General features: G+C 38.4%; 1 protein-coding gene across 5 annotated transcripts in view; it reads left to right on the top strand.

Moving 5' to 3' along the window:
* TPP2 (tripeptidyl peptidase 2) overlaps positions 1 to 25,694 on the top strand; it is a 71,000-nt gene that overhangs the window by 6,954 nt on the left and 38,352 nt on the right. For all 5 annotated transcript variants that reach the window (XM_045812762.2, XM_045812763.2, XM_045812764.2 and 2 more), the window contains exons 2-9: positions 96 to 224; positions 8,266 to 8,361; positions 10,548 to 10,652; positions 12,909 to 13,033; positions 17,199 to 17,362; positions 20,395 to 20,549; positions 21,181 to 21,257; positions 23,596 to 23,723. In XM_045812762.2, coding sequence (XP_045668718.1) covers positions 96 to 224; positions 8,266 to 8,361; positions 10,548 to 10,652; positions 12,909 to 13,033; positions 17,199 to 17,362; positions 20,395 to 20,549; positions 21,181 to 21,257; positions 23,596 to 23,723 — 979 coding nt within the window. The remainder of the gene's footprint in view (positions 1 to 95; positions 225 to 8,265; positions 8,362 to 10,547; positions 10,653 to 12,908; positions 13,034 to 17,198; positions 17,363 to 20,394; positions 20,550 to 21,180; positions 21,258 to 23,595; positions 23,724 to 25,694) is intronic.

Genomic DNA, 25,694 nt, shown 5'->3' with positions numbered 1-25,694 from the left:
TATGTGTATGCACATATGTGAGGTTTGGCATTGCTTTTTTAAGGATTAAAAAATTAAATTTATAATTCGTATTTTAATACTCTCTTAATTTTCAGGTTACAACTGATGGAAAACCAAAAATCATTGATATCATTGATACAACAGGAAGTGGTGATGTGAATACTGCTACAGTAGTAGAGCCCAAAGATGGCGAGATTGTCGGTCTTTCAGGAAGAGTGCTCAAGGTTAGAACTTTTATCCTTTTATTGAATTTTTTTTTCCTTTTTTTATACTGTTGCCTCAAAGCATCTAATGGTTTTAGCTTACGTTTGATGGCAGGTTATTAGTTACCTCTTGCTCTTTAATAAATTACCCCCAAAACTTCATGGTTTAAAATAACAAACATTATCTCACAGTTTCTATGAGTCTTAAATCTGGGTGTGACTTAGCTCGGTGCCTCTTGTTTAAGATCTCTCCTGAGCTTGCTGTTGGCCAGGGCTGTGGTTTCATCTGAAGACTCAGCCTGAGTGGGGAAGGGGTGTCTGTTCCAAGCTTGCTGAAGTAGTTATTGACAGGCTTTGGTTCCTCTCTCTGGGGTTGTGTCACACCATGCAGCTGTCTTCACCTTGGGTGGGTAATCCAAGAAAGAGTGCCCAAGATGGAGGCCATGATCTTTTCACAGATTAATCTTAGAATTGACATCCCATCACATCTGATATTTTGTTTTCAGTAGAAATGAGCCATGAAATCCAGCACATGCTTAAGAGGAAGGGGATTTTACTGAGAGTATGAACACCAGGAGGGTGGGGGTCATTAGGGACCATCTTAGAAAAATTCAGTATTTCATTTGTTTTTTGTTTGATAGTGAGCTTAGAATTGGGATATATTTTTCAGTGTGATTGCCAAATTCTAAAAATTTTAAGTTTTGGATAGAAAACCAGGAAAGGTGACCAGATTGTAGTTTTGCCTTCATCTTTTCCTGTCCTTTCTGGGAACTTGGAACATGAAATATTTAGGCTTTAATAATTGTGAACTTAAGGGACTGGCTTTGTGCTACTCTATGTACTTGGTAGAAAGACCTTGGTAGAAAGTTAAGCTAACATGAAAGATGATGGGAATACTAAAAGCTGTTGATGTTAGCTAATGAGCTTGTTAGAAGTCAGGAATTTGGTTGTGATTCAGTACTCTTTATCTTTTAAACCAATAAGCAGAATGAGTTTGGAAGATCAATTTGTATTTATCTAGGTCTATCTATCCGAATCATGATTAGACATTGTCTTCTGGCTAAGATTGTTGTGGCAGTGTATTAGTTTTCTGTGCTATGTGATAAGTTAACACAAACTTAGCAGCTTAAAGCCACATACATTCCTGCATTTATTATCTTACTTTTTCCATGGGTCAGGAATTTGGCTTTTCGTGGCTCTCTGCTCGTGTTTCATGAGACTGTAATCAGGTTTTGGTTGGAACTCTGGTCTCATCTGAGGCTCAGGATCCTCTTCCAAGTTCATGTGATTGTTGGAAGAACTCATTTTTCATGCAACTGTAGAGCTCACAACAGCTTGCTTCAAGGCCAGCCAGAGAATCTCTTTGACCTTTGGGATGGCCCCAGTCTCTCTTTAAGGAGCTCACCTGATGAAGTCAGGTCCACCACGGTAGTGTTCTTTTTGATTAAATTGGTCACCTGATTAGAGACTTTAATTGTATCTGCAAAATCCCTTCCATCTTTCCTATATTATTTACCATAACACAATCACAGTAGCAATAGTCATAAACCCTGCCTACACTGAGGGGAGAGGACTACACAAGGGCTTGGGTTATCTTTAAAATCTGCCCACCACAGGCAAACAGCGGGCATTAACATCTACATTTTGCTTCCTTTTCCATGTGTTATGGACTGAATTGTTTGTATGACCCCAGAAGTCATATGGTGGAGCTCTAATACCCAATTTGATGGTACTGGAGATGGTGTTAGGGTTAGATGAGGTCATGAGGGTGAGGCCCGCATGAGGGGATGAGTCTGTGCTTTCTTTCTCTCTGCCATGTGAGGGCACAATGAGAAAGCTACACCTATAAGTCAGGAGGAGTCTCCCCAGAACCTAACCATGCTGGCACTCTGATCTCATGCCCCCAGCCTTCAGAACTGGGAGAAGATAAATTTCTGGTGTCTATGGCATTTTCCACCCAGTTTATGGTATTTTCTTATGGGGCCCAAGCTGAGACACTATGGGCCTTAAAAAAAAAAAAAAAAAGATTGTAAACTAGAGGGAAATGAATTTCTGCACATCTGAATCACTCTAAGGTTTTGCCTGTCTTCCCAAGTCTGCCTTGTTATCTAGGGTATATTTCAGAGAGACACATGGGATTCCTGTGAGTTACATTGCTCTGGGAAACTAGGGAACACTCCTAGTAAGTCCTGCAGATTTAGAATCCTATAAAGTATTGTCTTCAGTTGTTTATTTTAAATACCTGTAGTGGCCCAAGCTTTAGATAAACCACATGGACTGATAGTATCACTGCTGCTCAAAGGAATTACATATACCATATATAGGCTGTGAAATAAGATCAGAAAATTGATAGATTGATATTTAAATCTTTTCTCAACTGGGTGACATACTTCTTTAGCTCTTCTGTTAAGTATTCTCAGCCCATCAATATAGTGGGAGGTTTTAATTTAAATTTTAATTGTATTCAGTATATCTTCATAGCTTAAAAGACAGCTACTTCTTCAAGGCTTCTAACAGGAAAAACCAAGTCCCTTGCCCTACCTCTCCCTTTCACCAGCAATTCTCACTCACCAAGAGATAAGTTTTTGATATTATATTATCTTCGGGGTTTTAAGTAACATACTAATTTCTTTTTATTTCTTGAGTTTTCATGTGGTTTGAGACTTTATCTGCGGAATTAGCACTGTGGGAAAAGAGAATTTACCTTTCAGGTCCTTCATTTTCAAGTTGTCTGGTGTTGTCTTGGGTTACTTTGTCCCACTGTTTTTGCCATTCTTCTATCTAGAACTCCTGTTAATTGGACATTGGACCTCTTGAGTTGATTTTCCAATTTTCTTGTTTTTCCACCTTTTCTTTATTGCTTTTGTTTGCTTTTTTCCTTCCTGAAAGATTTCTGAGATTTCTCAATATTCTTTTCTAGCCCTTGTATTGAATTTTGTTAAATTTTGCCCATTAATTTTAAATGAATTCTGTTCATGTTCACTCAGCATGTTTTTGTGTCATGTATGCAACATTTTATCTGTGAGAATATTGTCTAAAATTTTTTTCTAGTTGTTTCTTCTTTTTACTCACCTTCCCTCTTCCATTCTCCTTTCCCCTTTCCTTTCTCTTCCTTTTTTCTTCACCTCTTCCCTCTTCCCTTTCTCCTCCTCCTCTTTGCCTCCTCCTTCCTCAGCCTCTCCTCCTTCCTTTTGCTCTGCTTTCTACCTGAGACCTTTTCCCAAGCTATCCTGGCTGTCCCTTGGTTAGCAAGGTGTACATGAAGGTGATGGAAGTGCTGTGTGTTTGTGCGGGGTCTTGGGGTGAGGGCAGTGGTGTTGTCATGGCGGACCTGAAGATGGCAATTTATGGCATACCTTTTCCCACTGGGTTGCTCAGTTATCTCCAAGAGGACCTTAGCATGTTTGGCCTGGCTTTGAGGGGAGAGTGAGAGAGAAGCCTGACTGTCTGTGTTCAGCGGCTCACACCTAGTGCCGAGGGAGATCTCTTGCAGAATCTTCTGTATGTCTCACCTCTCCCCTCTGCTATGTGAACCTCTCTACAAAGCTGACATTTCAACGTCTCTCTGGTTCCGTGTCTGGTTGCCTGGCTGGTCTGGTTTGGGCAGGATGTGGGATGGGCAGCAGGAGTCTGATTGTTCCTCATACAGACTTTCTGCTAGCCTTCTTGGTGTTAGCTCCCTTCTCCATCTGGACACAGAACATACCCACATACGTGTTCAGCTTGTTTTTTTCCCCAAGGATGTGCTGATGTTCAGATATTTTACAGCAGTCGTTAAAAAGAAGAATGTTACTAGTTGCTGAGATTCTGGCTAGCTGGATCTCTCAGAACTCTTGAGCACACGGTTTTCAGACAGCAGCACAATAAAGTGATTAGGTTTTTTGACTTAACCATGCTCTAAGATGAATTAAATATCTGTATTTTAGCTTCTTCTAAATAGCCTATTTATGCTGGTGGTTAATGTCTTACTCTTCTCCCAGTTTAAGATGAACTGCTATTCAAGTGCTTTGAACATTCCAGTAATCTCATTCTCTAAGGAGGCTATTCATAGGCCTTCTTGAGAAACTGGTGGTCAGTTACTTTGGCCAGTGACACTCCCATGAGCAGGTAGAAGCAAAAAAGTGAGCAGAAGTTTAAAATCTTTTATGGTGAAATGTACAGATACAAAGGAAAATGCATAAAACGCATATGTACACCTTGATGAATAAAAAGTGAATGTCATTTTATCCACTACCCAGATGAGACAAAGAATATTGCCATACCTCAGAAGCTTCCTGTGTTCTCCCCGATCACAACCTACTTTGACTTTTGTGATAATCATTTCTGTGCTTTGCTTTTAAAGGTTTACCACCTCTGTGTGGATACCTGAAATATACTGTTAGTTTTGCCTGTATTTGTGAACTTTATATGAACATCATCATTTTTTATAATAATTTTTTATTATGTTAGTCACCATACAGTATATCCTTAGTTTTGATGTAGTGAACAGCATCATTTATGTATCATTTTACATCAGGTATTTGCAGGATTCTTCCCATTCAACCATGATGTTGCATGTAGTAGTGATTTGTTTAATTTCATTGCTGTGCAAGATGCCATGGTTTGTATGTACCACATTCTGTCCACTCTACTGCTCATGAATAGTTGTTTCCAGCTTGGGAGTCACAGCTCTTTAGGTGACATTCTTGTGTACATATCTTGAGCACATGTGTATAGATAATTCCAGGATGTGTTCCTAGGAGTGGAATTGCTGAGTCATAGAGATACAGCTTGACCAGGTGATGCCAAACAGATTTTCCAAGTATTTGCACTAAAATGCATTTCCACTAGCAGTGTATAAGAATTTTAATAGTTGCACAGCTAACGCTTCATATTCTTAAGGCTTTTTAATCTTTGCAAATATGCTGGGAATCTGGGTGTATCATGTTGTAGTCTTTATCATGTCTTTATCATCTCCCATTCTGTACATCTATTTTCACTTCCCTTGTGGTGTCTTTTGATGAGTAGAAGTTCTTAATGTATTTGGATATTAGTCTTCGCCTTTTTGGTTAGGACTTTTCATGTCTTAGGACATCCTTCCTGACCCCTAGACCATGAAGATATGTTCCTCTATCATTTTCTAAAAACTTCTATATTTCATTTCATGTTCTAGAATTCACTGTAATTGATTTTGACTTAGTTCAAAACAGGGATCCTGCATCCTCTTTTCTATCTGAAGACCAGTTACTCCAACACCATGTATTAAAATTCCACAATCTCCCCATAAATTTTCAGTGCTGCCTTTTACTTTGCAACCTTTGAAATGGGGGTGATACAGCTTCTGAGTATCATTTCCAGTTCTCTGTGTCCTTTGGGTGGTTTTTTTTCTTCTCCTTATTCTAATTTTAGTAGATATTTGGAAGGGAGCATGGTGCTTTTTAAAATTCTACCACATTGAACTTGAAGTTGGTTTTTAAATCATCAGTATTTATTCTTACATATAAAAAAAGTTAAATCCAGCCACAACGAATGACTTTGCCAAATTTGGCCCCGTATTTAGATGCAGTGGTAGCTAAAGGAGTGTACTGGCTTTACCACGGAGCTGACAAAGCTGAAACACAGTTTGAGGCAAAAAAAAAAAAAAAAAAATTACTGCATGGAACATTAACAGTCATGATGACATTTGGCTTGTTAAGAAAATGATCAATTCGTTAGGCATCCCCTCTTTAAAAGAGTCAGGGAAGAGATGTAATTAGTAATCAAAGAGATTCAGTTTCTTATGAAAATCCTTCTTATTCCATTGTAGTATTAGCCTTAAAAATAAAACTGCCAGTTATTTTACCAACAAAAGTGGGTTATTCAGGAATAGCAGAGAATTGCAGTCTGGAGCAAGCAGCCTGTGGCAAAGTCATGGGCAAATCCCCACCCAGAACGAAGGAGAGGACCACTGTTTTATACAGAGGAACGGGGAGGGCGAGGGGAGGTGGAAGGGCTCTTACAAAGAGAAGGCGCATCCGGGTAAACTGCCTCCTGCTGGGGTGGTAATGTAGTACCCGCATGCAAGGTGCCTCTCTTGGGTCTGCAACGGAGGCAGCGTGGTAGGGCATGAGAGCGCCCCCTGCTGGCCTCCTGACTCCATTCTAACCGAGGTTTCTTTTTTATTAATTTTCACAGTAGTTACCATGTAATAAAACCGTTTTAAAGATATCCACTTAAAGTGGCCAAAATATAAAGCTTTGATTCTTAAAAGAGACTAAAAATAAGTTCATGTGCAAGTAGGAAAAATGACATATTCCATAATTACCTCATAGAGTAAAATTACCTTTACTCAAATTTGGTTAATGGTGAATAGCAGAACCGTGATTATCACATTTATTTTTTATGGTTTTCCTTAGATTAATTTTTTGTAACTAGTCTGCCTTTACTGTGAGGAAAATACATGATAGTGATTTGAAAAGTATCTGGTTGTGTGGACCTTGCAGGTTTTGATCTCATTTATAATTAAATCTGCATTATGTCTCATGGATTATTTTCATTGTATTACCTATATTGTAAGTAATTGTGGTTAAATATGTGTTAGCACCTGTATATCTTGCAGTTATTTTAATCAGTTATTCCATTTACTCCTTTGGCATTTCACAGTCTTTTATAATCTCCTTGTACAAAGAAGTTGCCACTAGCCTAGGGTTATAAAACCTGTGTAGTGGGACACCTGTGATGAAATAGTCTTTGAACGTGCCGGCTAGTGACTACTTACCTTTTTGTTGTTGCAACACTGTATTGTTGTTATGTCACAGACTACAGCAGGGACGTTAGAGTTAAGAATCCTTGTTCTCTAAAAGAGGTTGGTTAAGTTTTGAATGAAAAGCGCTAGTTTATATGCCAACATATTCACAATTTCACATACTCCAGACATCCATTTGATTCAGAAATGATTACTGATATAGGCAGGCTTTTAAAAAATCAGTAGATCTTTGAAGTTCTGTGAATGGTATTTTTTTCTCTATTTCATTGTGAGAAAATTTCATCCAAAAGTTTCTTACCTGGGGAATAATTTGATGAGGGACATGGAGGTGAGCCAGTTAAAGATACTGCACAAGTGAGAACTGATGAGTCAGCCAAGTCTGAGTGGTTGATAGTTCAACCTCATGTCTTATGCACATTTGAAAGCTGGTTTTAGTGATCATGGGTCCTGTGATTACAAAGAGTGTGAATATTCCACATTTTCTTGATGGACACTTGAAGTTGATTGATCTTCAGTGCATTTGTGCAAATCATAAGGTAGGGATTAATTCCTTCCTTTTACACGAAGTAGGAACCTGTGGGTCCCCTCTGGTTAGTGGTAGAGTTTGGATTCACAGCCAGGTTTACCTAAGTCACATAGCCTTTACACTGAATTTTTTGTTCTCCATAATAGAGCTAGATTCTGGCTTTCTTTTCACCCTTCCTGTGGTTTGGGCAAGCAGTTTTATTTCTTTTTGTTTCTTTGCTTTTTCCATTTATACACTGGGCATGCTCTTTACAGCATTCTGTTAATTAGAAGCTTATAAATACTTGGAGATATTTGGAAAGGCTATTATAATATGTCATATATAATTTACATGATTTTATAGAACTTTTTTTTATAAAGAGCTGTTTTAAGTATCTAGGCATTATCCCTGTTGATTGTAGAGAATGCATTTCTTAACAGGAAAATCTAAGCGTCTTCGAGAGGGTCTGTAAACCACTTCCCCTCCCCCCCAAGTTTGGCATTAGGTCTGAGAAGGGAGAGGTGATGTGTCCTTGATGCTTGAGAACTAAAGATTGTAGTAGTTTAATGAGGTATCGTATGTTGAAAGCACTTTATAAACGATGAAGCGTTGTGTAAATGAAAGGTATCCTAGGTGAACCATCTTATTTATGGATAAGAAGAAAAGCCAGACAGATACTAAGTGGCACCTTAGAATATTAGAAATATTGCTCTAATGCGCAGCGTTGCTCATCCAAGTTGAGCCATCAGAAGTGAAATAACCTTTTTCCCTAGTAGTAAATCATTGGAATTGGGAAGCATTTAGTGAGTCAACAATTTACTTTTTTTCTATAGATTCCTGTGAGCTGGACAAATCCCTCAGGCAAATATCATATTGGCATTAAAAATGGCTATGACTTCTATCCAAAGGCACTCAAGGAAAGGATACAGGTAATGTACAATCTAGAATCAATGAGTTCTTCCTCAGATTTGTTTCCTACTGAAGAAGAAAAATTTTTGTGAGCTCCCATGAACTCTTAATTATTTTGGAGGCTGGGAGGCTTTTAGACAATGACTGCTTCAAGGTTCTGTTCAGTGGAATGTTAGCCATTTAAAGTCACAGTTCTTAATCTTGGGGCCATGGATAAATTTAGAGAATGTGTGAATACAGTGAAATTATACTCAAGTTTTTGTATATGAGTGTTTTTCTGGGAGTTGGACTATAGCTTTCATTGGATTTTTGAAGTTTGTTTGTTTTTTTTTAAACTCCAAAAGGCTAAAGACTATTTAAAATTGATTTAAAGTGCTGGCTAACTTGATTTTCCTGGTCCTATAGCTTCTATGATAACTTGTCCCATTTTCCTTACTGTTTAACTAGGCTTCTTGATCCTGGCTAGTCATCATTCAGTAGTAAGGAAAGGGTTACTCAGACCCAAAGCAACTGAAGTATAGGAAACACAGGTCTGTCATTAGAGAAATAAGAGTTGCAAATTGAGGAAGGAGGAGCCTGCTTTAAAACAGTGCTACTGAGTAGACCTTTCAGGGATGATGGACATGTTCACTGTCTGCCCATTATGGCAGCCATTGGCCACTGGTTGCTGTTGAGAACTTGAAATGTGACTAGTGTGAAATTTTAATTTAATGTAATATTTTAAAATTTAAATCTAAATAGCAACATGTGGCTCCCATATTTGCCAGTATCACTTTAGAGGATTGCTGATATAGGTTCAGAGTTTCAACTGTAAAAAATGATGTGATCCTTGAAAATGGAGCCCAGTGGGTAAGACCTGTGGGCCTTTCACCTAACCATAATACTGTTATCTGCTTCCCCCTGGGTCTGCACCATAAGAGCTACTCAGCATATTGTATATAGAACCTTTACTTATTCGTCAGATTCTAATCGTTCTGCCAAAAAAAATGACAAAAAATGTATATAACTTAAAGGATTCTATTTTATTTTAAAATTTCAGGCTGAAATACAATAGCACAGTATTTTTATGCACCATATTAAATTTCATCAACTGTATGATAAAGTGCAAATTAATATGCAAACATACAGTAAGTTACTGTCAACCCCCTCCTTAACTTAGTGGAGTTGATATTTTTACTGGAAAGGATTTTTTTTTTTAACTAGCAGACCTCCACTGGGTGGCACTATGGGTTAGAGACAACAGAGATGAAGGTAAGACCAATTTCAGTAACAAAGCATCCTGTCAAATCAAAGAGGGTAGGGAAAAAATAAGCCAGAAAGGAAGGAAATTGAGGAAGGCTGCATGTCCCTCATTGCAGCTAGTCTTACCTCCACCCTCCGCTTGCATGTGGCTTAAGGCAGTTCTCAGTTCCATAAGGGCCCAGGACATAGTATTTGCTTTTATTGTAAATGACTAGGAATTCAGTTTGTTATGTGACATGCTATTATTTTTATTCTTGGATGGGTTAAAACTGGGACATATATATCAAAATACATTTGGATGTGCCTTGGTAAATGTGTTCTCTTAAAACCCAGCTGCAGTGAGTTAACTAGTTGTTGTTTTTTTTTTAATTTTTTATTATGTTATGTTAGTCACCATACAGTACATCATTAGTTTTTGATGTAGTGTTCCATGATTCATTGTTTGCATATAACACCCAGTGCTCCATGCAATACGTGCCCTCCTTAATACCCATCACCGGCCTAGTCCAATCCCCCACGCCCCTCCCCTCTGAAACCCTCAGTTTGTTTCCCAGAGTCCATAGTCTCTCGTGGTTCATTCCCCCTTCTGTTTACCCCCCCTTCATTCTTCCCTTCCTTCTACCGATCTCCCTGCTATTTCTTATGTTCCATAAATGAGTAAAACCGTATGATAATTGTCTTTCTCTGCTTGACTTATTTCACTTAGCATAATCCCCTCCAGTCCCATCCATGTTGCTGCAAATGTTGGGTAATCGTTCTTTCTGATGGCTGAGTAATAGAGTTAACTAGTTGTTAATAATTGATCCATTGCTTTATCAACTTGATAATAAATGATTTTTTAGCTCCTGTGTGAAAATTGTGTGGCATTACAACTGATAACAACTAGGTCCATATATAAATGACTGTCTAGGTTTACCTGGATGTTTGTCAACCTCATTGTAAGGTAATTTTTCTGTCTTTGCAGAAAGAACGGAAGGAAAAAATCTGGGATCCTGTTCACAGGGTGGCCCTTGCAGAAGCCTGTAGAAAACAAGAAGAATTTGATGTTGCCAACAATTGCACTTCTCAAGTTGGTGCTAGTCGCTTTTACTTAAACATTACTACAGAGCCATGTTATCATAGATTTCTTAGAGACTTAAAAGACTGTTTTTTCCACAAGTTTTAAATTGTTTAATTTTACTAATTTTTCTTTTGTTCTGTAATCAATTTACATATTTATTTTCCAAAACTTCTCAATGAACATACAATACACATATGTCAAAGTGCATGAATGCTGTGTGTAGTCATGAATTAGCACAGAGTGAACACTCCCTCCCATACTCCTTCCTAATCATTGCTCTCTACCTCCTCCAAAAGTGACCACCATCCTGTCTTTTAACACTACAGAAAGATTTTGCCTATTTGGAGTTTGTAGAATGGAATTCTACAGCATGTTCTTTTATGAGTAGCTGCTTTCACTCAGTATCTTGTTTTCGAGATTCATCCATGTGTGGGTGTTGTAGTTGGGTCACTTTTGTTACTGTATGATGGATGCACCACAGTTGATGCTGATCAGTATTTGCTTTGTTTTCAGTGCTTGGCTCTTAAAGAAGATGCTATTTTGAATATTCTCACGCATGTTTTTGGTGGGTCATATAATGGTAGTACCAAGTCATATTTCCGCAGGAAGTACTACGAGAGCTCCCATAGTTCCACATCCTTAAATAGCCGTTACATTTTTTTTTTTAAGATTTATTTGTTTGAGAGACAGAGAGAGAGTGAGAGTGTGAAGGAGTACGAGCAGAGGGAGGGGCAGAGGGAGAGGGATAAAATCTCAAGCAGACTCCCCACTGAGTGCAAAGCCTAACTGGGGGTTTGATCCCACAACCCTGAGCTCATGATCTGAGCTGAAATCGAGAGTCGGATGCTTAACCAAATGAGCCACCCAGGTGCCCCAGCCTTTACATTTTTTTTAAATCAGTTAATGAAATGAAGATAACGTTTTGGTTTGTTATGAAAATAGTGTACATGCTTGTTGCAGAAACTTTTGGATCACAGGGGAGTACAAAGTAGCAAGTGAGAGCCTCCAAAATGCCACCCCTGCTCCCCCCATGTTGGATGGTACCAACAACTTGATGTTTATCCTTCTGAATCTTTCTTTTAATGCATGCATGTACCTTTTTAAAATCAAAAGTGGAATGGTATTGGTGGTTCTCAACCCTGGCTGCATATTAGAATCCCATGAAGAGCCTTAAACCGCCAGTGCTTGTGCCCCAGAGAGGAATTAAATTAAAGCCTCGCAGGAAGGCTGGCATTTTTAAAAGCTCCCAGGAGCTTTAATTAATGCACAGTTAGAGTTGAGAACTCCTAGCCTGAATAGATCTGTGTACACATTTAACTTGCATTTACTTAATCTGTGTACAGCATCCTCTGTAACTGTAATTCATCCTCTTTAGCTGTATTCCTTTCTGTTAGATCACTTTGTCCTTCAGCCTTGTATCAGACACATTAAGTGTAGTATTTCAGGTGCTACATATATACAGCCAATTTTATAAAAAGAGGGATCTGGATTTAATTATCCATTTTATTTTATTTTGGTTACCAAAAATGTCTATATAATTGTCTTTTTCCTTTAAGGAGGAGTGAATGTTGAATAGCTAAAAAGGAAGTTAAGATTTTTGGAACATGTGGAAATTAAATTTTAATTCAGTAGGGACTATTCAGGTGAATGTAGAGCAGTGTGATGTAGCATGTAGTTGAAAAAAACACCTCAGATTGGAGCATATACAATTCTCATTTTTTTGGATCAAAATGGTTAAATAGCAGCTTATCTGTACAAGGTCATGCATATAGTATGTGTTTAACTTATTAGCATATTCTAAAGGACAGAAGATAATTCATGGTTTCTCTTATTTTAATTATTAAGAAACAGATTTAAATGGAAACAGTTCTGATAAAAAAATCTAAAAGTCAATAGATATTCTACTTTGTAGTAATTTTAGAGTTATTTTTGGAAATTAGTTATAGATTATAGATACGTGAGTAACATGTCTTGGCCAAATGATATCATCAACATGTAGCACAGTGTCTTTCCCAAAGTGGATAGAATAAATAAGTAAATGTGAGATCGAATTAAAGTAGTATTATTTTTTTAAATGTTTAGTATATTGATATCTGCATCATTAAATTGAACTACAAGCTGCATAGATATAAAAAGAAAACTTCCCTACATTTTTCCAGGGTAAAATGGCTTTCTTTTGGTCTCACTGTGTCTTTGGTTGTATGTTAATAGAACTTTTCAAGAGCACAAAATGTTCTAATATTAATTTATTTTCCAATTGACTAGGCAAATAAACTAATCAAGGAGGAACTTCAAAGTCAAGTGGAATTGCTAAATTCTTTTGAGAAAAAATATAGTGATCCTGGCCCTGTGTATGACTGCTTGGTGTGGCATGATGGTGAAGCCTGGAGGTAAACTTCATGTATTATAAAGATCTTCACTTAAAAAAATGTTTTTATCTACTCTGAAGAACATTAAACTCCCAAAACTATCCAGAGAGTTGTTTAAGTGACATTAATATCACTAATCAGAACTGTTTGAGAGCCAAATTGGCTTGAGTAGTTCTGGATAAGCCCTTTGAACTTCGTATCTTAGATACTAAACCTGACCCTTACGGTTTTTAATTAAAGAAGCTCGTTGCATTAACCAGATAGTAACTGTTAACCAGATCAGGTTAATCATTGGTAGACATAGGAATGTTCCTGATTGGGGCTGGGCAATTTGGAAAGTTAACTGCAAGAGAGTGCCGCAGAGCATCTGCTGTTAATGTTTGAAGGACAAAGGAGTACAGTTGAGTAGTGAAGATTTCTCAAATAGAGTCCAGGTAGCTAAGCTGAAGTGAGGCAGTATAATACAGTTGTGAAGAGTTCATTCTCTGAGATAGAATCCTAGCTATGTGACCTTGAACACTGTCTACACCTCCAAGCCTGTTTCCTCCTCCGTTAATTGGAATAATAATAATAGTGCCTCCCTAGAGGGTTTTGGGAAAATTAAATTTGATGTTTCTAGACACATTATGCACTTGATAAATGTAAGCTCTTCCTGCTGCTGCTACTATTGCTACTACTAATAAGGATGGTGTGTACCAGGTTACCTATCGTGTACACTTGTCAGTTTCTTTCTCGGTGAATTATACACAGGTGTGTTTCTTGTAATTGGCTAGTAAATGTCTTCTTGCATTACCATCTCCATGGAAATGGGAATATGTCCTTAATACAGATCTTTAGGCATATACATGTTTTAAAAGGGTATCTGCGGGGCACCTGGGTGGCTCAGTCGTTAAGTGTCTGCCTTCGGCTCAAGGCGTGATCCCAGCGTCATGGGATCGAGCCCCGCATCAGGCTCCTCTGCTGGGAGCCTGCTTCTTCCTCTCTCACTCCCCCTGCTTGTGATCCCTCTCTCTCTGGCTGTCTCTCTGTCAAATAAATAAAATCTTAAAAAAAAATAAAAGGGTATCTGCAATAAATCAGATGCCTCCCTGAAACTTGAAATCAACAAGCAGTTTTTTTATAGTTTGAGTCCCTGCTCATATGCAGAGGATCGTTTCCCGAGATGTGGCAAACACAGAACAAGATGCAATGACTTGATTGCTTTCCTCAGGTAGTTTATATTGCAGCGCACCATTCTTAAAGGAGAGCTTTCATCCCATGGATATGGGTGCTGACTCATCTCTGATAATGGGTATATGACATTTTCAGCTGAATGAGAAATCCCTCCTCCATTCGGAACTGAAAATGTGAAGATATTTGCATATAGCAACATTCCAATCCATATGACATCAAATATTAATGCAGTTTTTTGCATGTATTCAGGTATGTCGTTTGTGTAGATGCAGGTGTGCACACATTTGTGAACAATTTTTTTCTTTAAAAACTTCACAGAAAGTTTGGATCAAAGTGTTTGTAATATTAAAAAGTGTTCAGATGTGTGGTTTAGCAAATTTGGTACATCCACCACATGGTGTAACACGATTTAATCATTCCCAGTGATAAGCCTTAGGTGAGTTTTAGCATGGGAAAGGAGGCAAGGTTAAGGTTAAATGTGAGGAGAATACTAGATACAAAAGCAAGTATAAGTGGGAAAATATACCGTAAGGACTTAGGAGATACTCTAATATTAGCAGGGATGGGGTAGTGGGGCAATAGGTGGTGTCAATTAGGATGTTTTCCTACATGTTTTGAAACCATTGCCAACTTTGTCCTAAGGGAAGGGAATTTGGGTCAGGATGTCCAGGCTGCCAGCATAGGTTTCAAAGATCCTTAAGACAGTTGACAAAGCAAGGGATACACTGCAACAGTTTGTCAACAGTCTTCTAAGACAGCTTTTCGAATTTTTGCATTGGAAATGAAACTTAAACATTAAAGGAAATAAAAACTGAAATCACTGGAGTAACAATTTAGAAAATGTTATAATCCATAAAAATGCAGCAGAATTCTACGCTGTCAGGTGTTACTGGAAATAATTTAACTTTTGTTTGCATGATACTGTATACCGTGTGGGGCTTTGATTCCCCCACCCCATCTCAGAGTTAGAGCCAGAATTTTTTGAGAAGAATCTTAGAGATCCCAAATTACCTAAGGCAGATCTAGGCACTGTCATTTCAGAAATGTCAGCCATTTCTGAGGGGAGGTAAAACCTTAAGTGCCTTGGCTTTTGTTTTTACAAAGACTGTCAAGGCTGCCCTGCTCCCGCCACAATTCCACCACACTGGTTGAGAAGACAGTATTTGTAGAGGATTACATGAAGGAAAGGCCATTAACTGGTTTCTTTTCAGTGGTTTTTGACCTTGTTATCTCAGATTTCCTTTGAGTTTGATGAAAGCTGTGGATTTTTCCCATAGGAAATTGGGCAAAGAAATGTATTACAAATGTCCAGAAATTTATAACCCAACTCCCCTGTCCTGCCCTCCTCACACATATACTCTAATCCTACCCATGAACGTCATTTCCATATTTCCTTTCTGGTATTCTGACAATTGTCCTTGATCTAAGCCAGCCACCTTCAGAAAGTTGTACCCTTGTACCATATGCATACTTGCCCTCTGTGGAGTTATTGAGAGAAGTCACTCAATTCTATATTGATATTTTGATATAGTGCTTGAAGGTTGAGTCACCTCATATTGACGGTGGTTACGGGAAACTGATCTGTGGAATTTGTCAGTGTATTTGCTGTGAGAATGTTGTTAAAGATGTTAATTCCTTCGTTCTTTCATCCTTTGGCAAATATTTGTACCTTCTTTGTACCAGATAGATTCTAGAGAAGCTATTCCATGGACTCTAGGCTCTGTGGAAGCAAGTATGAAAAGCATCTCAGAAGCATCATGAAAGATTCCATTGAAGGCTCAGCTCAAGTTAGCAGAGAGGATAGGGACAGGGGTTGAAGGTAGAGGGGAAAGTCAAGAGGATGGTGGAGGAACTGCCAGGAATTTCAAGTATCTGATGGGCTGGATGAAAGAAATGGAGAACCTTAGAGATGATAGCCAGGATGGATACTGGCCAGTTACATGGTTTTAGGAACCAAAAGTGCTACTCTGTCTAGCAAATGGGGGGATTTGGTGGAATACATTTTACCTGTTAATACCTGATTCCATTTGATATGCTACTTGTTTTCTGTTTGTCTCATTTTCCCCATTAGTGTTCAGTCTCCTATATTTTCCTATATTTTGTGTCTTTTTTTGAAATGCCATAAATCATTTTAGCTGCACATTAATTGGGGTATACATAAAAACAAATGGACTGTTTCAGAGATCCTTCTGTCCAAACTGTCCTAGTTTGTTAATGAAATAGTATTTATAATAAATGCCCTCTGTATACTAGTGGGCTTCCATTAGTTCCCTATAGCAGTTGTGATTGATTTTACCTTGTTAAAACATAGTTCTTCTTAGCTAGCAAATCTGCACAAAGGCCTAATAATAGCTAAAAACATAATGTTGACCTTTAAGTGATGTGCTTTCCATTTATGACTTTTATTTTAGATTTTTTAGCTTTAATCAAATATTTTGTAGTATTTGGAATATATATTTTAAAAATTAGGACGGTAATAAAATGGGGCAAGAACAAACAGGAGGACAACCATAAAACTATGTAGAAAGTACTTTTGTACAAAATGTTTGCCTAAGGCTGTTATAACTTTGGGGGTGAGGCACAGGCTATAGTTCATCATGTTTCAAAGAGGCTGCACACACTGTTGGATTCACGAAACCAATTCTAAAAGAAGCAGAAGGGAGTAAGGCCTAGGCTATGTGTCATAATCATTCTGAACTAGTCTAAAGCTCTAGGCTAAGCTTTGGTCTAATTTCTTAAGTGGCTGGATGGTTTTCTGCCTGGAGTTTTGTGACAGACAGTGTTCCTAAACTCCTTTATACAGGCCTTCATTAAAGGTTGGTTCCTTTAAGCTTCTTACCTAATCTTTACTGGTGACTCTGAAACAGAGGACTCTAAACCCGGCAGTTACTGTGTATGTTGTGATAAAATAGACAAGGCAGTAAGAAGGTACCTAATAAACCATACCACTTTATTTTTAGAAAGCCAAAGAAAATAAATAAATTTCACTATCTACTCTATTCTCAATTTACAGAGCCTGCATTGATTCGAATGAAGATGGGGATTTGAGTAAATCTACTGTATTGAGAAACTACAAAGAGGCCCAAGAATATGGTTCCTTTGGCACAGCCGAGATGTTAAATTACTCTGTTAATATATATGATGATGGAAACCTGCTCTCCATTGTGACTAGTGGAGGTATTTTGTTTCAGATTTGCTAACTAGAGATAAACTTTCGACATGGTAAGATGTTGACTACTATAGCCGTAAAGCAGCCTTATAGAGAATTTAACCTAGCGATTCTACCTAAAGAAGTAGGTATGGGATAATAAATGGGAGTTGATTCCCTTAGTTAGGTATTGTTTTCTTTAAAGTCATAACCATGTAGGATCCAGTCCATGAGTACAGGCATGGTCCAGCCACAAAAAAACCATCAACATAATTCATCTTAACAAAAACAATACTTAAAATAAATACAATGTAAATTCCTTTGGAAGGAATTTTACTTCCACATACTACCTCTTAAGCAGTTCACCTACAAGTACAAAGTCAGGTAAAAAGATCCTCATATGGCATTCTATGTAATTTCAAAAAAGTTGGAAACTATCCAAATATCCATTAACAAAAGAACAGGTTAATTTAAAACTATTATTCTTTGTGGAATATTATATAGCAAACGAATAAATTTACATATACCTATATTTATAAATCTCAAATACAAAATTTTAGTGAAAAATACATTGATAACACATTTGTGTAAAATTGTAAAACATGCTATACAATATCCCTGGATGTGTGTGTTTGTATGATAAAAATAGAGATGGGAAGAAAATACACACCAGCTTCTGGATAGTGGTTACTTCTAGGGAGGAAGCAAGGACGACTTTAACTCTTATGGCCCCCTCCAATATTATTGAGTTATAGTTGAAGTACTATAAACTGCATGTATATATGCACAATTTGATGAGTTTTGATAGATGTGTACACCCAGGAAACCATTATCCCAGTCAAGATAACATATCTATCACCCCTGTAAGTCTTCTTGTCTTCCTTTGTAATCCAGCTCTGTCTCTACCCACAACCCCAGGTAGCTCCTGAACTGCTTTCTGTCAGTCTAGATACTGCATTTTCTAGAATTTTATATAAGTAGAATAGTTATGGTATGATATTCATCCATGTCATGGTTATAAATTGCTTGTTCCTCATTGCTGAGTAGTATTTCATTGTGTGGCTACACCGTGGTTTTATTTATCCATTCACCTATATTGGTGGACATTTGAATTGTTCCAGTATTTGGGTATAAGTCTCTGTGTGCAGATATGTTTTTGTTTAATTTGGACTGGTATCTAGGAGAACTGGTTGGATGTGGTAGGTATGTATTTAACCTTTTAAGAAACACAGTGGCTGCACCCTCTTAAACTGCACCAGCAGACTTCGAGCACTCCAGAGCTCCACGTTCTCATCCATGTGTGGTGTGGACAGCCTGCTGACATTTAGCCACTCTGGCTGGTAGTTGGTGGTGGCAAGTGGTTTGGGCAGGGTGGTGACATTAAAATCCAGCTTCCCTATTTTGAATTGGAAAAAATAAGAAAGGAGGGGCGCCTGGGTGGCTCAGTTGTTAAGCATCTGCCTTCGGCTCGGGGTGATCCCAGGGTGCTGGGATCGAGCCCTGCGTCGGGCTCCCTGCTCTGTTGGGAGCCTGCTGCTTCCTCTCCCACCCGCCCCGCTTGGGTTCCCTCTCTCGCTGGCTGTCTCTCTCTTTGTCAAATAAATGAAATCTTTTTTAAAAAAAATAAGAAAGGAAGAATTGGTGACATTGGGTCCATATTCTTGGGTGACAGCTGTTGTCTAGAGCATGGGATTCTCAGCATTGAAGCAAACAGAAGGGTCATGTGCTCTTATTTCTTCTGGAGCTACAACTCTGTCGTCACCCAAACATTAAGGCCCAGTGCCAGTAGGTGTTTATCATTGTGTTTGTATTATTGTTTTTCTGATAGTAGTGGGAGATTTCTCTCTACCCGTGTCTTTTAAGAAACTTTTTCACTTAAGAAACCCTAGCTGTTTTGTTTTGCTTTTGCTTTATTGATAATATAACATACTATAGAAAAGTTTGCAAATCACAAATTGTATACACATTGAATTCTCACAAAGTGGATACTTTTGTGTAACGAGGTCAAGGTATAAAACATTGTCAAAACCCTATCTTGTCTCTTCCTAAACACTAACCTACCCTCGGCCCTCCCAGAGTTAATTACAGTCCTGATTTCTATCACTGCATTAGTTTGAACCACCCAATACCATTGCGGTTTTTATAGGTCAGAAATGATTAAATAGTGGCACGTTCACATAGTTCAACCCAAGGTGATGTGTTTCCATTTATATACATGGGATTATATATATCTTTCTGTGTGTGAATTCTTTAGATCAACCTTATTTTTGTGTGCTTCATCTCATAATGTTTAGAAGTAGTTCCAGTTTATTGTTGTGTAATATATAATCCATGATTGCACCATATATATCCATTTACTGTTGACAAATCTTGGTGTTGTTTCAAGTTTCTGAATTTTGTGAGCAATGCTGCCATGAACGTTTTTGCATGTGTCTTTTAGCGTACATATGCACGCATTTCTGTTGGGTGTAAGGCTGGGAGTGGAATTGCTGGATCATAGGGTATGCCTGTGTTCAGCTTTCCAAAATGCCGGGCTATGCTCCCACCCGTAGTGTAGGGGGAGTGCGCACCCTCCTCCACAGTGGCTGTGGTCAGCCGTAAAGGCATAGCCGTTCTGAAAGGAAGGTATGCTCAACTGTCTCATTGTGGCTTTGATTTGCGTTCCCCAGGTGACTAATGAAGTTGAACATCTTTTCATGTATTTATTTGCCATTTGAGAAATGCTTTTCAAGTGTTTTACCCATTTTTCTTCTGGAAGCTCTTTCCGATTGGAGATCTTATATTCTGGATATAAGTCAGTTGTGTGTGTTGCAGCTACTTTCTCACCTTTGTGACTTGCATTTTGCTTTCAATGATCAGGATAGAATCCAGGGTAGAGAATAGTGTATACAGTTCAAAAAGTTTCATTTTTTTGTGAATTATTGATGAGACTTAATATACAGTTAGGTGTTAAAGTGAGAGACTATTTTAGATTATTTTTATCATGCTTAATATGTAAATTGAATGGTTAAAACTTTGAGTCTCTGAAAATACTCTGTCATGTTCCCCTTTTTGCCTCTAGGAGCTCACGGAACACACGTAGCTAGTATAGCTGCTGGGCATTTTCCAGAAGAACCTGAACGGAACGGTGTAGCTCCCGGTGCTCAAATTCTTTCCATTAAGATTGGTGATACCCGACTGAGCACGATGGAAACAGGCACGGGCCTTATACGCGCCGTGAGTATTTGGGAGGTGTTGATTTAGAAGATAAATGATGGGTAATTGTGGATAGTTCTAGGTTTATAAAGTGTTCTTGATTTTACTAAGAAAATGTTGGCCTGTATTTGGTAAAGAGGACTTTGTTTTAGGACGCAAAAACACTTAATGCAGTTTTAAATTATTTTTATTAAAAATTATTAAGATGCAGTTTTTTAGAAAATAGGAAAATATTGTATTATACTTCTCATTCCTATTAAGTCCCCTAGCACACTATTTTGAGATACTTTAAAAAACCCCAAACCGACCTTTTAGCCAGCTTGTTCCATCAGTCTAGGAAGAATTCTCAATCTGCATTTCATTTTAATGTATGAATTAGATTTTACTTTAACTTCAGTGATTTTAGAATTTAGTAAGAACCATTCCATTCTGCACATGCTAGTTGTGTTTTTTATTGACTACTTACTATACTCTGTGTCTCTTCCTACCTTTTTTTTTTTTTAAGTTTTTCAACTTAAAAGTTGGAAATAAGATACATTTGAATTTGAAATAGAAGATGATTGGTTAAGAAACTGGAATTCCGTGCCTTTATTTTACTGGCTAATCTTTCTATAAATTGCTGCCTAAACTAGACTCTTCATCTTTTTAATAGATGATAGAAGTCATAAATCATAAGTGTGATCTTGTCAACTACAGCTATGGAGAAGCAACTCACTGGCCAAATTCTGGGTGAGTGTTCTCGGATACTTGTGAGCCACAGACTTCAGCTGATGGAGAATATTAAGTGTTTTTATAACTGGATTGTACACCACAAATGAAAACGAGCAGTCTCGTGGTTAGATGATAAGTGTGTATCTCATGGACCCCTGGCCCTCGTTCCCATGGTCCTGTCTGTGATGTCGTGATTCGCTCTTAGCCAGGAAGACTCGCTGGCCCATCCCGCATCACAGTTCCTTGTTACAAGCAGGGTGAACTCTTCCAGGTATACTGACCTGACAGAATGCTAGACTTGCTGCAACCTGCTCATCTCTTCAGTGATCCCACCCGACCTACTGAACTTATTATTAGCTGGACATGCACACTCACATCGCACTTTAAGTTCGTGAGCAGGAATCTCAGATGATCATTCAGCATTGCCTTCGATCATCTGCATTTACTCTTTCACTCCTGTACGGCCATTTATACCTTATTATCTCCTCCAAGACCTTCAGCGACCTTTCCTTTCTTCCCTCAGCTGATGTTCTCACCTCTTCCTTTCCCAGAGAAGATAAAAGCCCTCAGAGGGGGCTTCTGACCTTCCTGCAACCTACTCTGACCCCACCCTCTCTGTCTTCCTTTCTCGTGTAATAAATGAAGTGCTTGGCAGGGGGTCTGGGTGGCTCAGTTGGTTAAGCATCCGACTCTTGGTTTCAGCTCAGGTCATGATCTCAGGGTCATGGGATGGAGCCCCGCATTGGGCTGCGTGCTCAGCACAGAGTCTGCTTGAGGTTCCCTGCCTCTTTCTTTCCCTCCCCCTCTACCCACCTCCACATCCCTACTCCCCATCCTGAACTCACACACGCGTAAGCACACACACTCTCTCTCCAGTAAATAAATGGATAAAATCTTTAAAAATTAAAAAAAAATTTAAAAATAAATGAAGTGCTCAGGGTTAAAAGTCACTCAAGTACTGGCTCTCTGGTTCCCATTTCCTCTCCTTAAAAACTGCTCCCAGGCAGACAAATCTCCTCCTTTCACACTGCTTTCCCTCACTTTTCCCACAGAGCTTGGTGGTTGGTATAGTCACCGTTTCCGAAGCTCGTTGGTGCATTCTGATGTGTGTCACACGACTCCCTGCCTTTTTGTGATGTGGTGTCTTCCTGTTGCTAAATTCAGTGGCTCAGCCTTGAACTAATGTTACCTCACCTTTTTTTTCTTCATAATAATAACTTTGAAATGACTTCATATAGAATGTTTACTTACTTAGTGATCACCTTTCCCCCATTCCCACCAGGCCACCCATATCTACCTGTCACCCAGTTTCTGAAGCTCTTTCATAAAGCCCTGCCAAAATGAAAATTTTACCAAGCCAGACCCTATAGTTCACTGTTTTCAAATAACTCAGTTTTCTCAGATAACCAGTACTGTTTCTTGTGACACATCACTTTCCTGCCCTTGTGACAATCACCCTGTCATCCTCACTCATTTCTTCCGTGAACGTAATCTTGCCCTCTTCTCTTGCTTCAGTACCTTTTTTACCTAAGTGTATTTCTTTCTCTCTTCCTTTGACGTTCCTCCTTTTAAGATCGTCTTTCCCTGATATTCTTCCCTTCAAACTTCAGGGTTGTGGCATTCTTGGCTGTACGCCTTTTTTCTATTGACTACATTTTCTCGATGGTCTAACTTCATCCCCTTTATTTAATACCAGTACATTTCTTGTTTGCCGTCAAGTTCTAACCAGACTCTGTATTTTAAATCTTCTCTGCAGTTCTTCCTGTTGCCTTAGTTCCCCTTCACCTTTGCCACTAATCATAAATACATGTCCGGAATCCCCTGTGGAGTCATTTCTACATACGTTATATTGAGGGGAGGGTGGAAGTCAAACTACCTGTTGCCCCGCTGTCTCATCAATCCCTGCTATTATTTCAGTATTTGCTTTTGATCCTTTATCATTTATTTTCCCTACATCTAGTCCATGTTGAATCTAGCTAACATTCTTCCCACATTTACCTTGGTCTCATGACTCCTTCCTTACACTAAAACCCAGCTGAGGTTGTATCACTTGGCTTGGCTGTGTCCTAGGCCACCAATGGTAGATGTGCCAAAATTTACTCAACCACACATTCGAATAGTATGTTGGTGTTATACACACTGGGATAAGGCCAAGCATTTATAGTGTGCGGATGTCTCCTGCTTCTAATGCACACCTCTTACTTGTAGCCACTGTTTCAGTTCTGCTACTTAGAACCCATATTTTAGTTTGGTTTTTATGAAAACCATATCTGAAAATCTCTTCACAGTATAATAATACATGTTTTGAAAAATGGAACTGTTTTCTACATCCAAAGAAATTCTCTCTGTCTTTCAGGAGAATTTGTGAAGTAATCAGTGAGGCAGTGTGGAAGCATAACATCATTTACGTCTCAAGTGCTGGGAATAACGGTCCGTGCCTTTCGACAGTCGGCTGTCCGGGTGGAACAACATCCAGTGTCATAGGTTAGTTTCCTGCTTTAGAGGTAGGCTTGTTTAAAAATAAGCGAACAAAAAACTCAATGAATGTGATGTTAATTGTGTCTCTACTGTATGCAAGTTCCTGTGAGCCATGAGTGTGTACCCTCAGGAACGCAAAGTCTATTGGAGAGCTGCCGACCTGGGGACTGGAGGAAGTGGTGTAAGGCAGGGACAGGGACAGTCTGGGTTTGCAGAAGTGCAGCTACTTCTGATTCAGGAATCCAGGGGAGGCTTTCTGAAAGAAGCGTGGCAGTGAGGATTTCGATAGGTAGGAATGAGTGAGGAAAGAGTTTTCCAGGCTAAGTGAACAATGTAAACACAGATACTTGCTTCACTCTTTATTTATAGTATATGACTGCTTGTTTATAGTATAGTTTCCTCCTTTAATTTCTCTTGGGACATGCAGAGAGAAGCAGATATCAAGAAAGGGAATTTATTAATGAGAAGAAAAGCAGTTGAAACACATTCTATGAACATGGCTTCTCTTCTGCTGTTGGGGCTGTCGGGTGTGATGCAGTGTTGTCTGTTTCACTGCACTCGATCGGGAAGATGCCCGTCAACAAGAGTTAAGGGAAATCAAAATGAGTTGCATACATGATATGAAAATGATAAAATTAGCTGTAGTTGCCAACTTGTGCGAAAACACCCACAAAACGTAACACTCACCCCTGTTTTTTTTTAATACAAGGCATGAATGAGGAGGATAATGAACTGAGAGAACAAATAGATGGTAATCGATGCCTAGAATTTTTTCCCTTATTTTTAAACTTGAGAACAGTATAAGGCTAATACCTCTTAACATTTGTAATTGGATGCATGACAACAAACACTGTTTGGTCCCAAATTTTCTGGTGTATACGTCAGTAACTGCTTGAATGTGTACATATTATAGTTATTATTAAAGGCATACAGATACTGTAGATGTTACAGATACATAATAACATTTGGATATCCACATTTAGAAACTGGTCCTTTAAAAAATTTATTTAAATAACAGTGATCTTAGCTTATAGGGTATACTTTTATTTATAGCTTCTTAATCTCAAGTGAGGTGTAGCTTGCTTTATATAATTTACTTCTTGCTGAAGTAGTTCTGTTAAATCGTGTGTTGAGACAACAGTGCCCACCAGTGATCTGTCCCTTGTATTTCAGTTCTCTAGATATTTTAAATACACAAATTAAAGTGAAACAGAACATAGAACCAAAAGGTACCTAAAGATCAAAATCCACCCCTCTGTCACAAGTACTCAGTATTTTGGCATTTTCTTATCCCCAGACTCACTGAAAAATCTAAACTACCTTTTACAAAGTGATTACAATTTTATGTGGCAGCACTGTTAACTTAAATCCACTTAACTCACATATTTTATCCAGTCTTCTACTCTGCGTGTGTGTATGTTGTAAAGAATTAGGAGCTGGCCGACCTGGATTCTAAGTCTTTTCTCCGCCAGTCACTGTGCATTTAGTACATTTTTTCAGCCCTTTCTAGGCCCTGTTTCCAGATTTCTAGAGTGAAGAAACTGAGTTTGATCCCTGTAAGTCTATGAATTTAGAGCCTTTTTGACTAACCTGCCTTTAAATATTTATGTGGAAGACTGCAGCATGTTAAATGTCTTTGCTGTTTGCTCGTTTTTACAGCCTTTTGGAGAAGAGGGATACTGCCATCTTTATAGGTAGAATTTTAGATACAGTGGTCATTTAAAAATGAAGGCAAACTAATTCCCATATTTTCCTAAAGTTATATTTTATAGTTTAAAAGACATTTCTCTTTTTCTTCTACACACACAGTTTTAGGTGTATTTTTATATTTAATCTACATGATAATCCTGGTAGATAGTTTTATATTCAAAACCAAAGCACACCTAGTTTAATGTCTGGTACATAGGAAACTTTCCTTGCGTATTAAATTTTCTTTCTTTCCATTTGTGAACAAGGACTGTGGTACAGGGTGATTGA

This window comes from Ursus americanus, chromosome 10 (assembly GCF_024610735.1).
Source record: "Ursus americanus isolate L20-20 chromosome 10, mUrsAme1.1.p, whole genome shotgun sequence".
NCBI classification, from domain to species: Eukaryota; Metazoa; Chordata; class Mammalia; order Carnivora; family Ursidae; genus Ursus; species Ursus americanus.
This window is presented reverse-complemented; position numbering and strand designations above follow the sequence as displayed.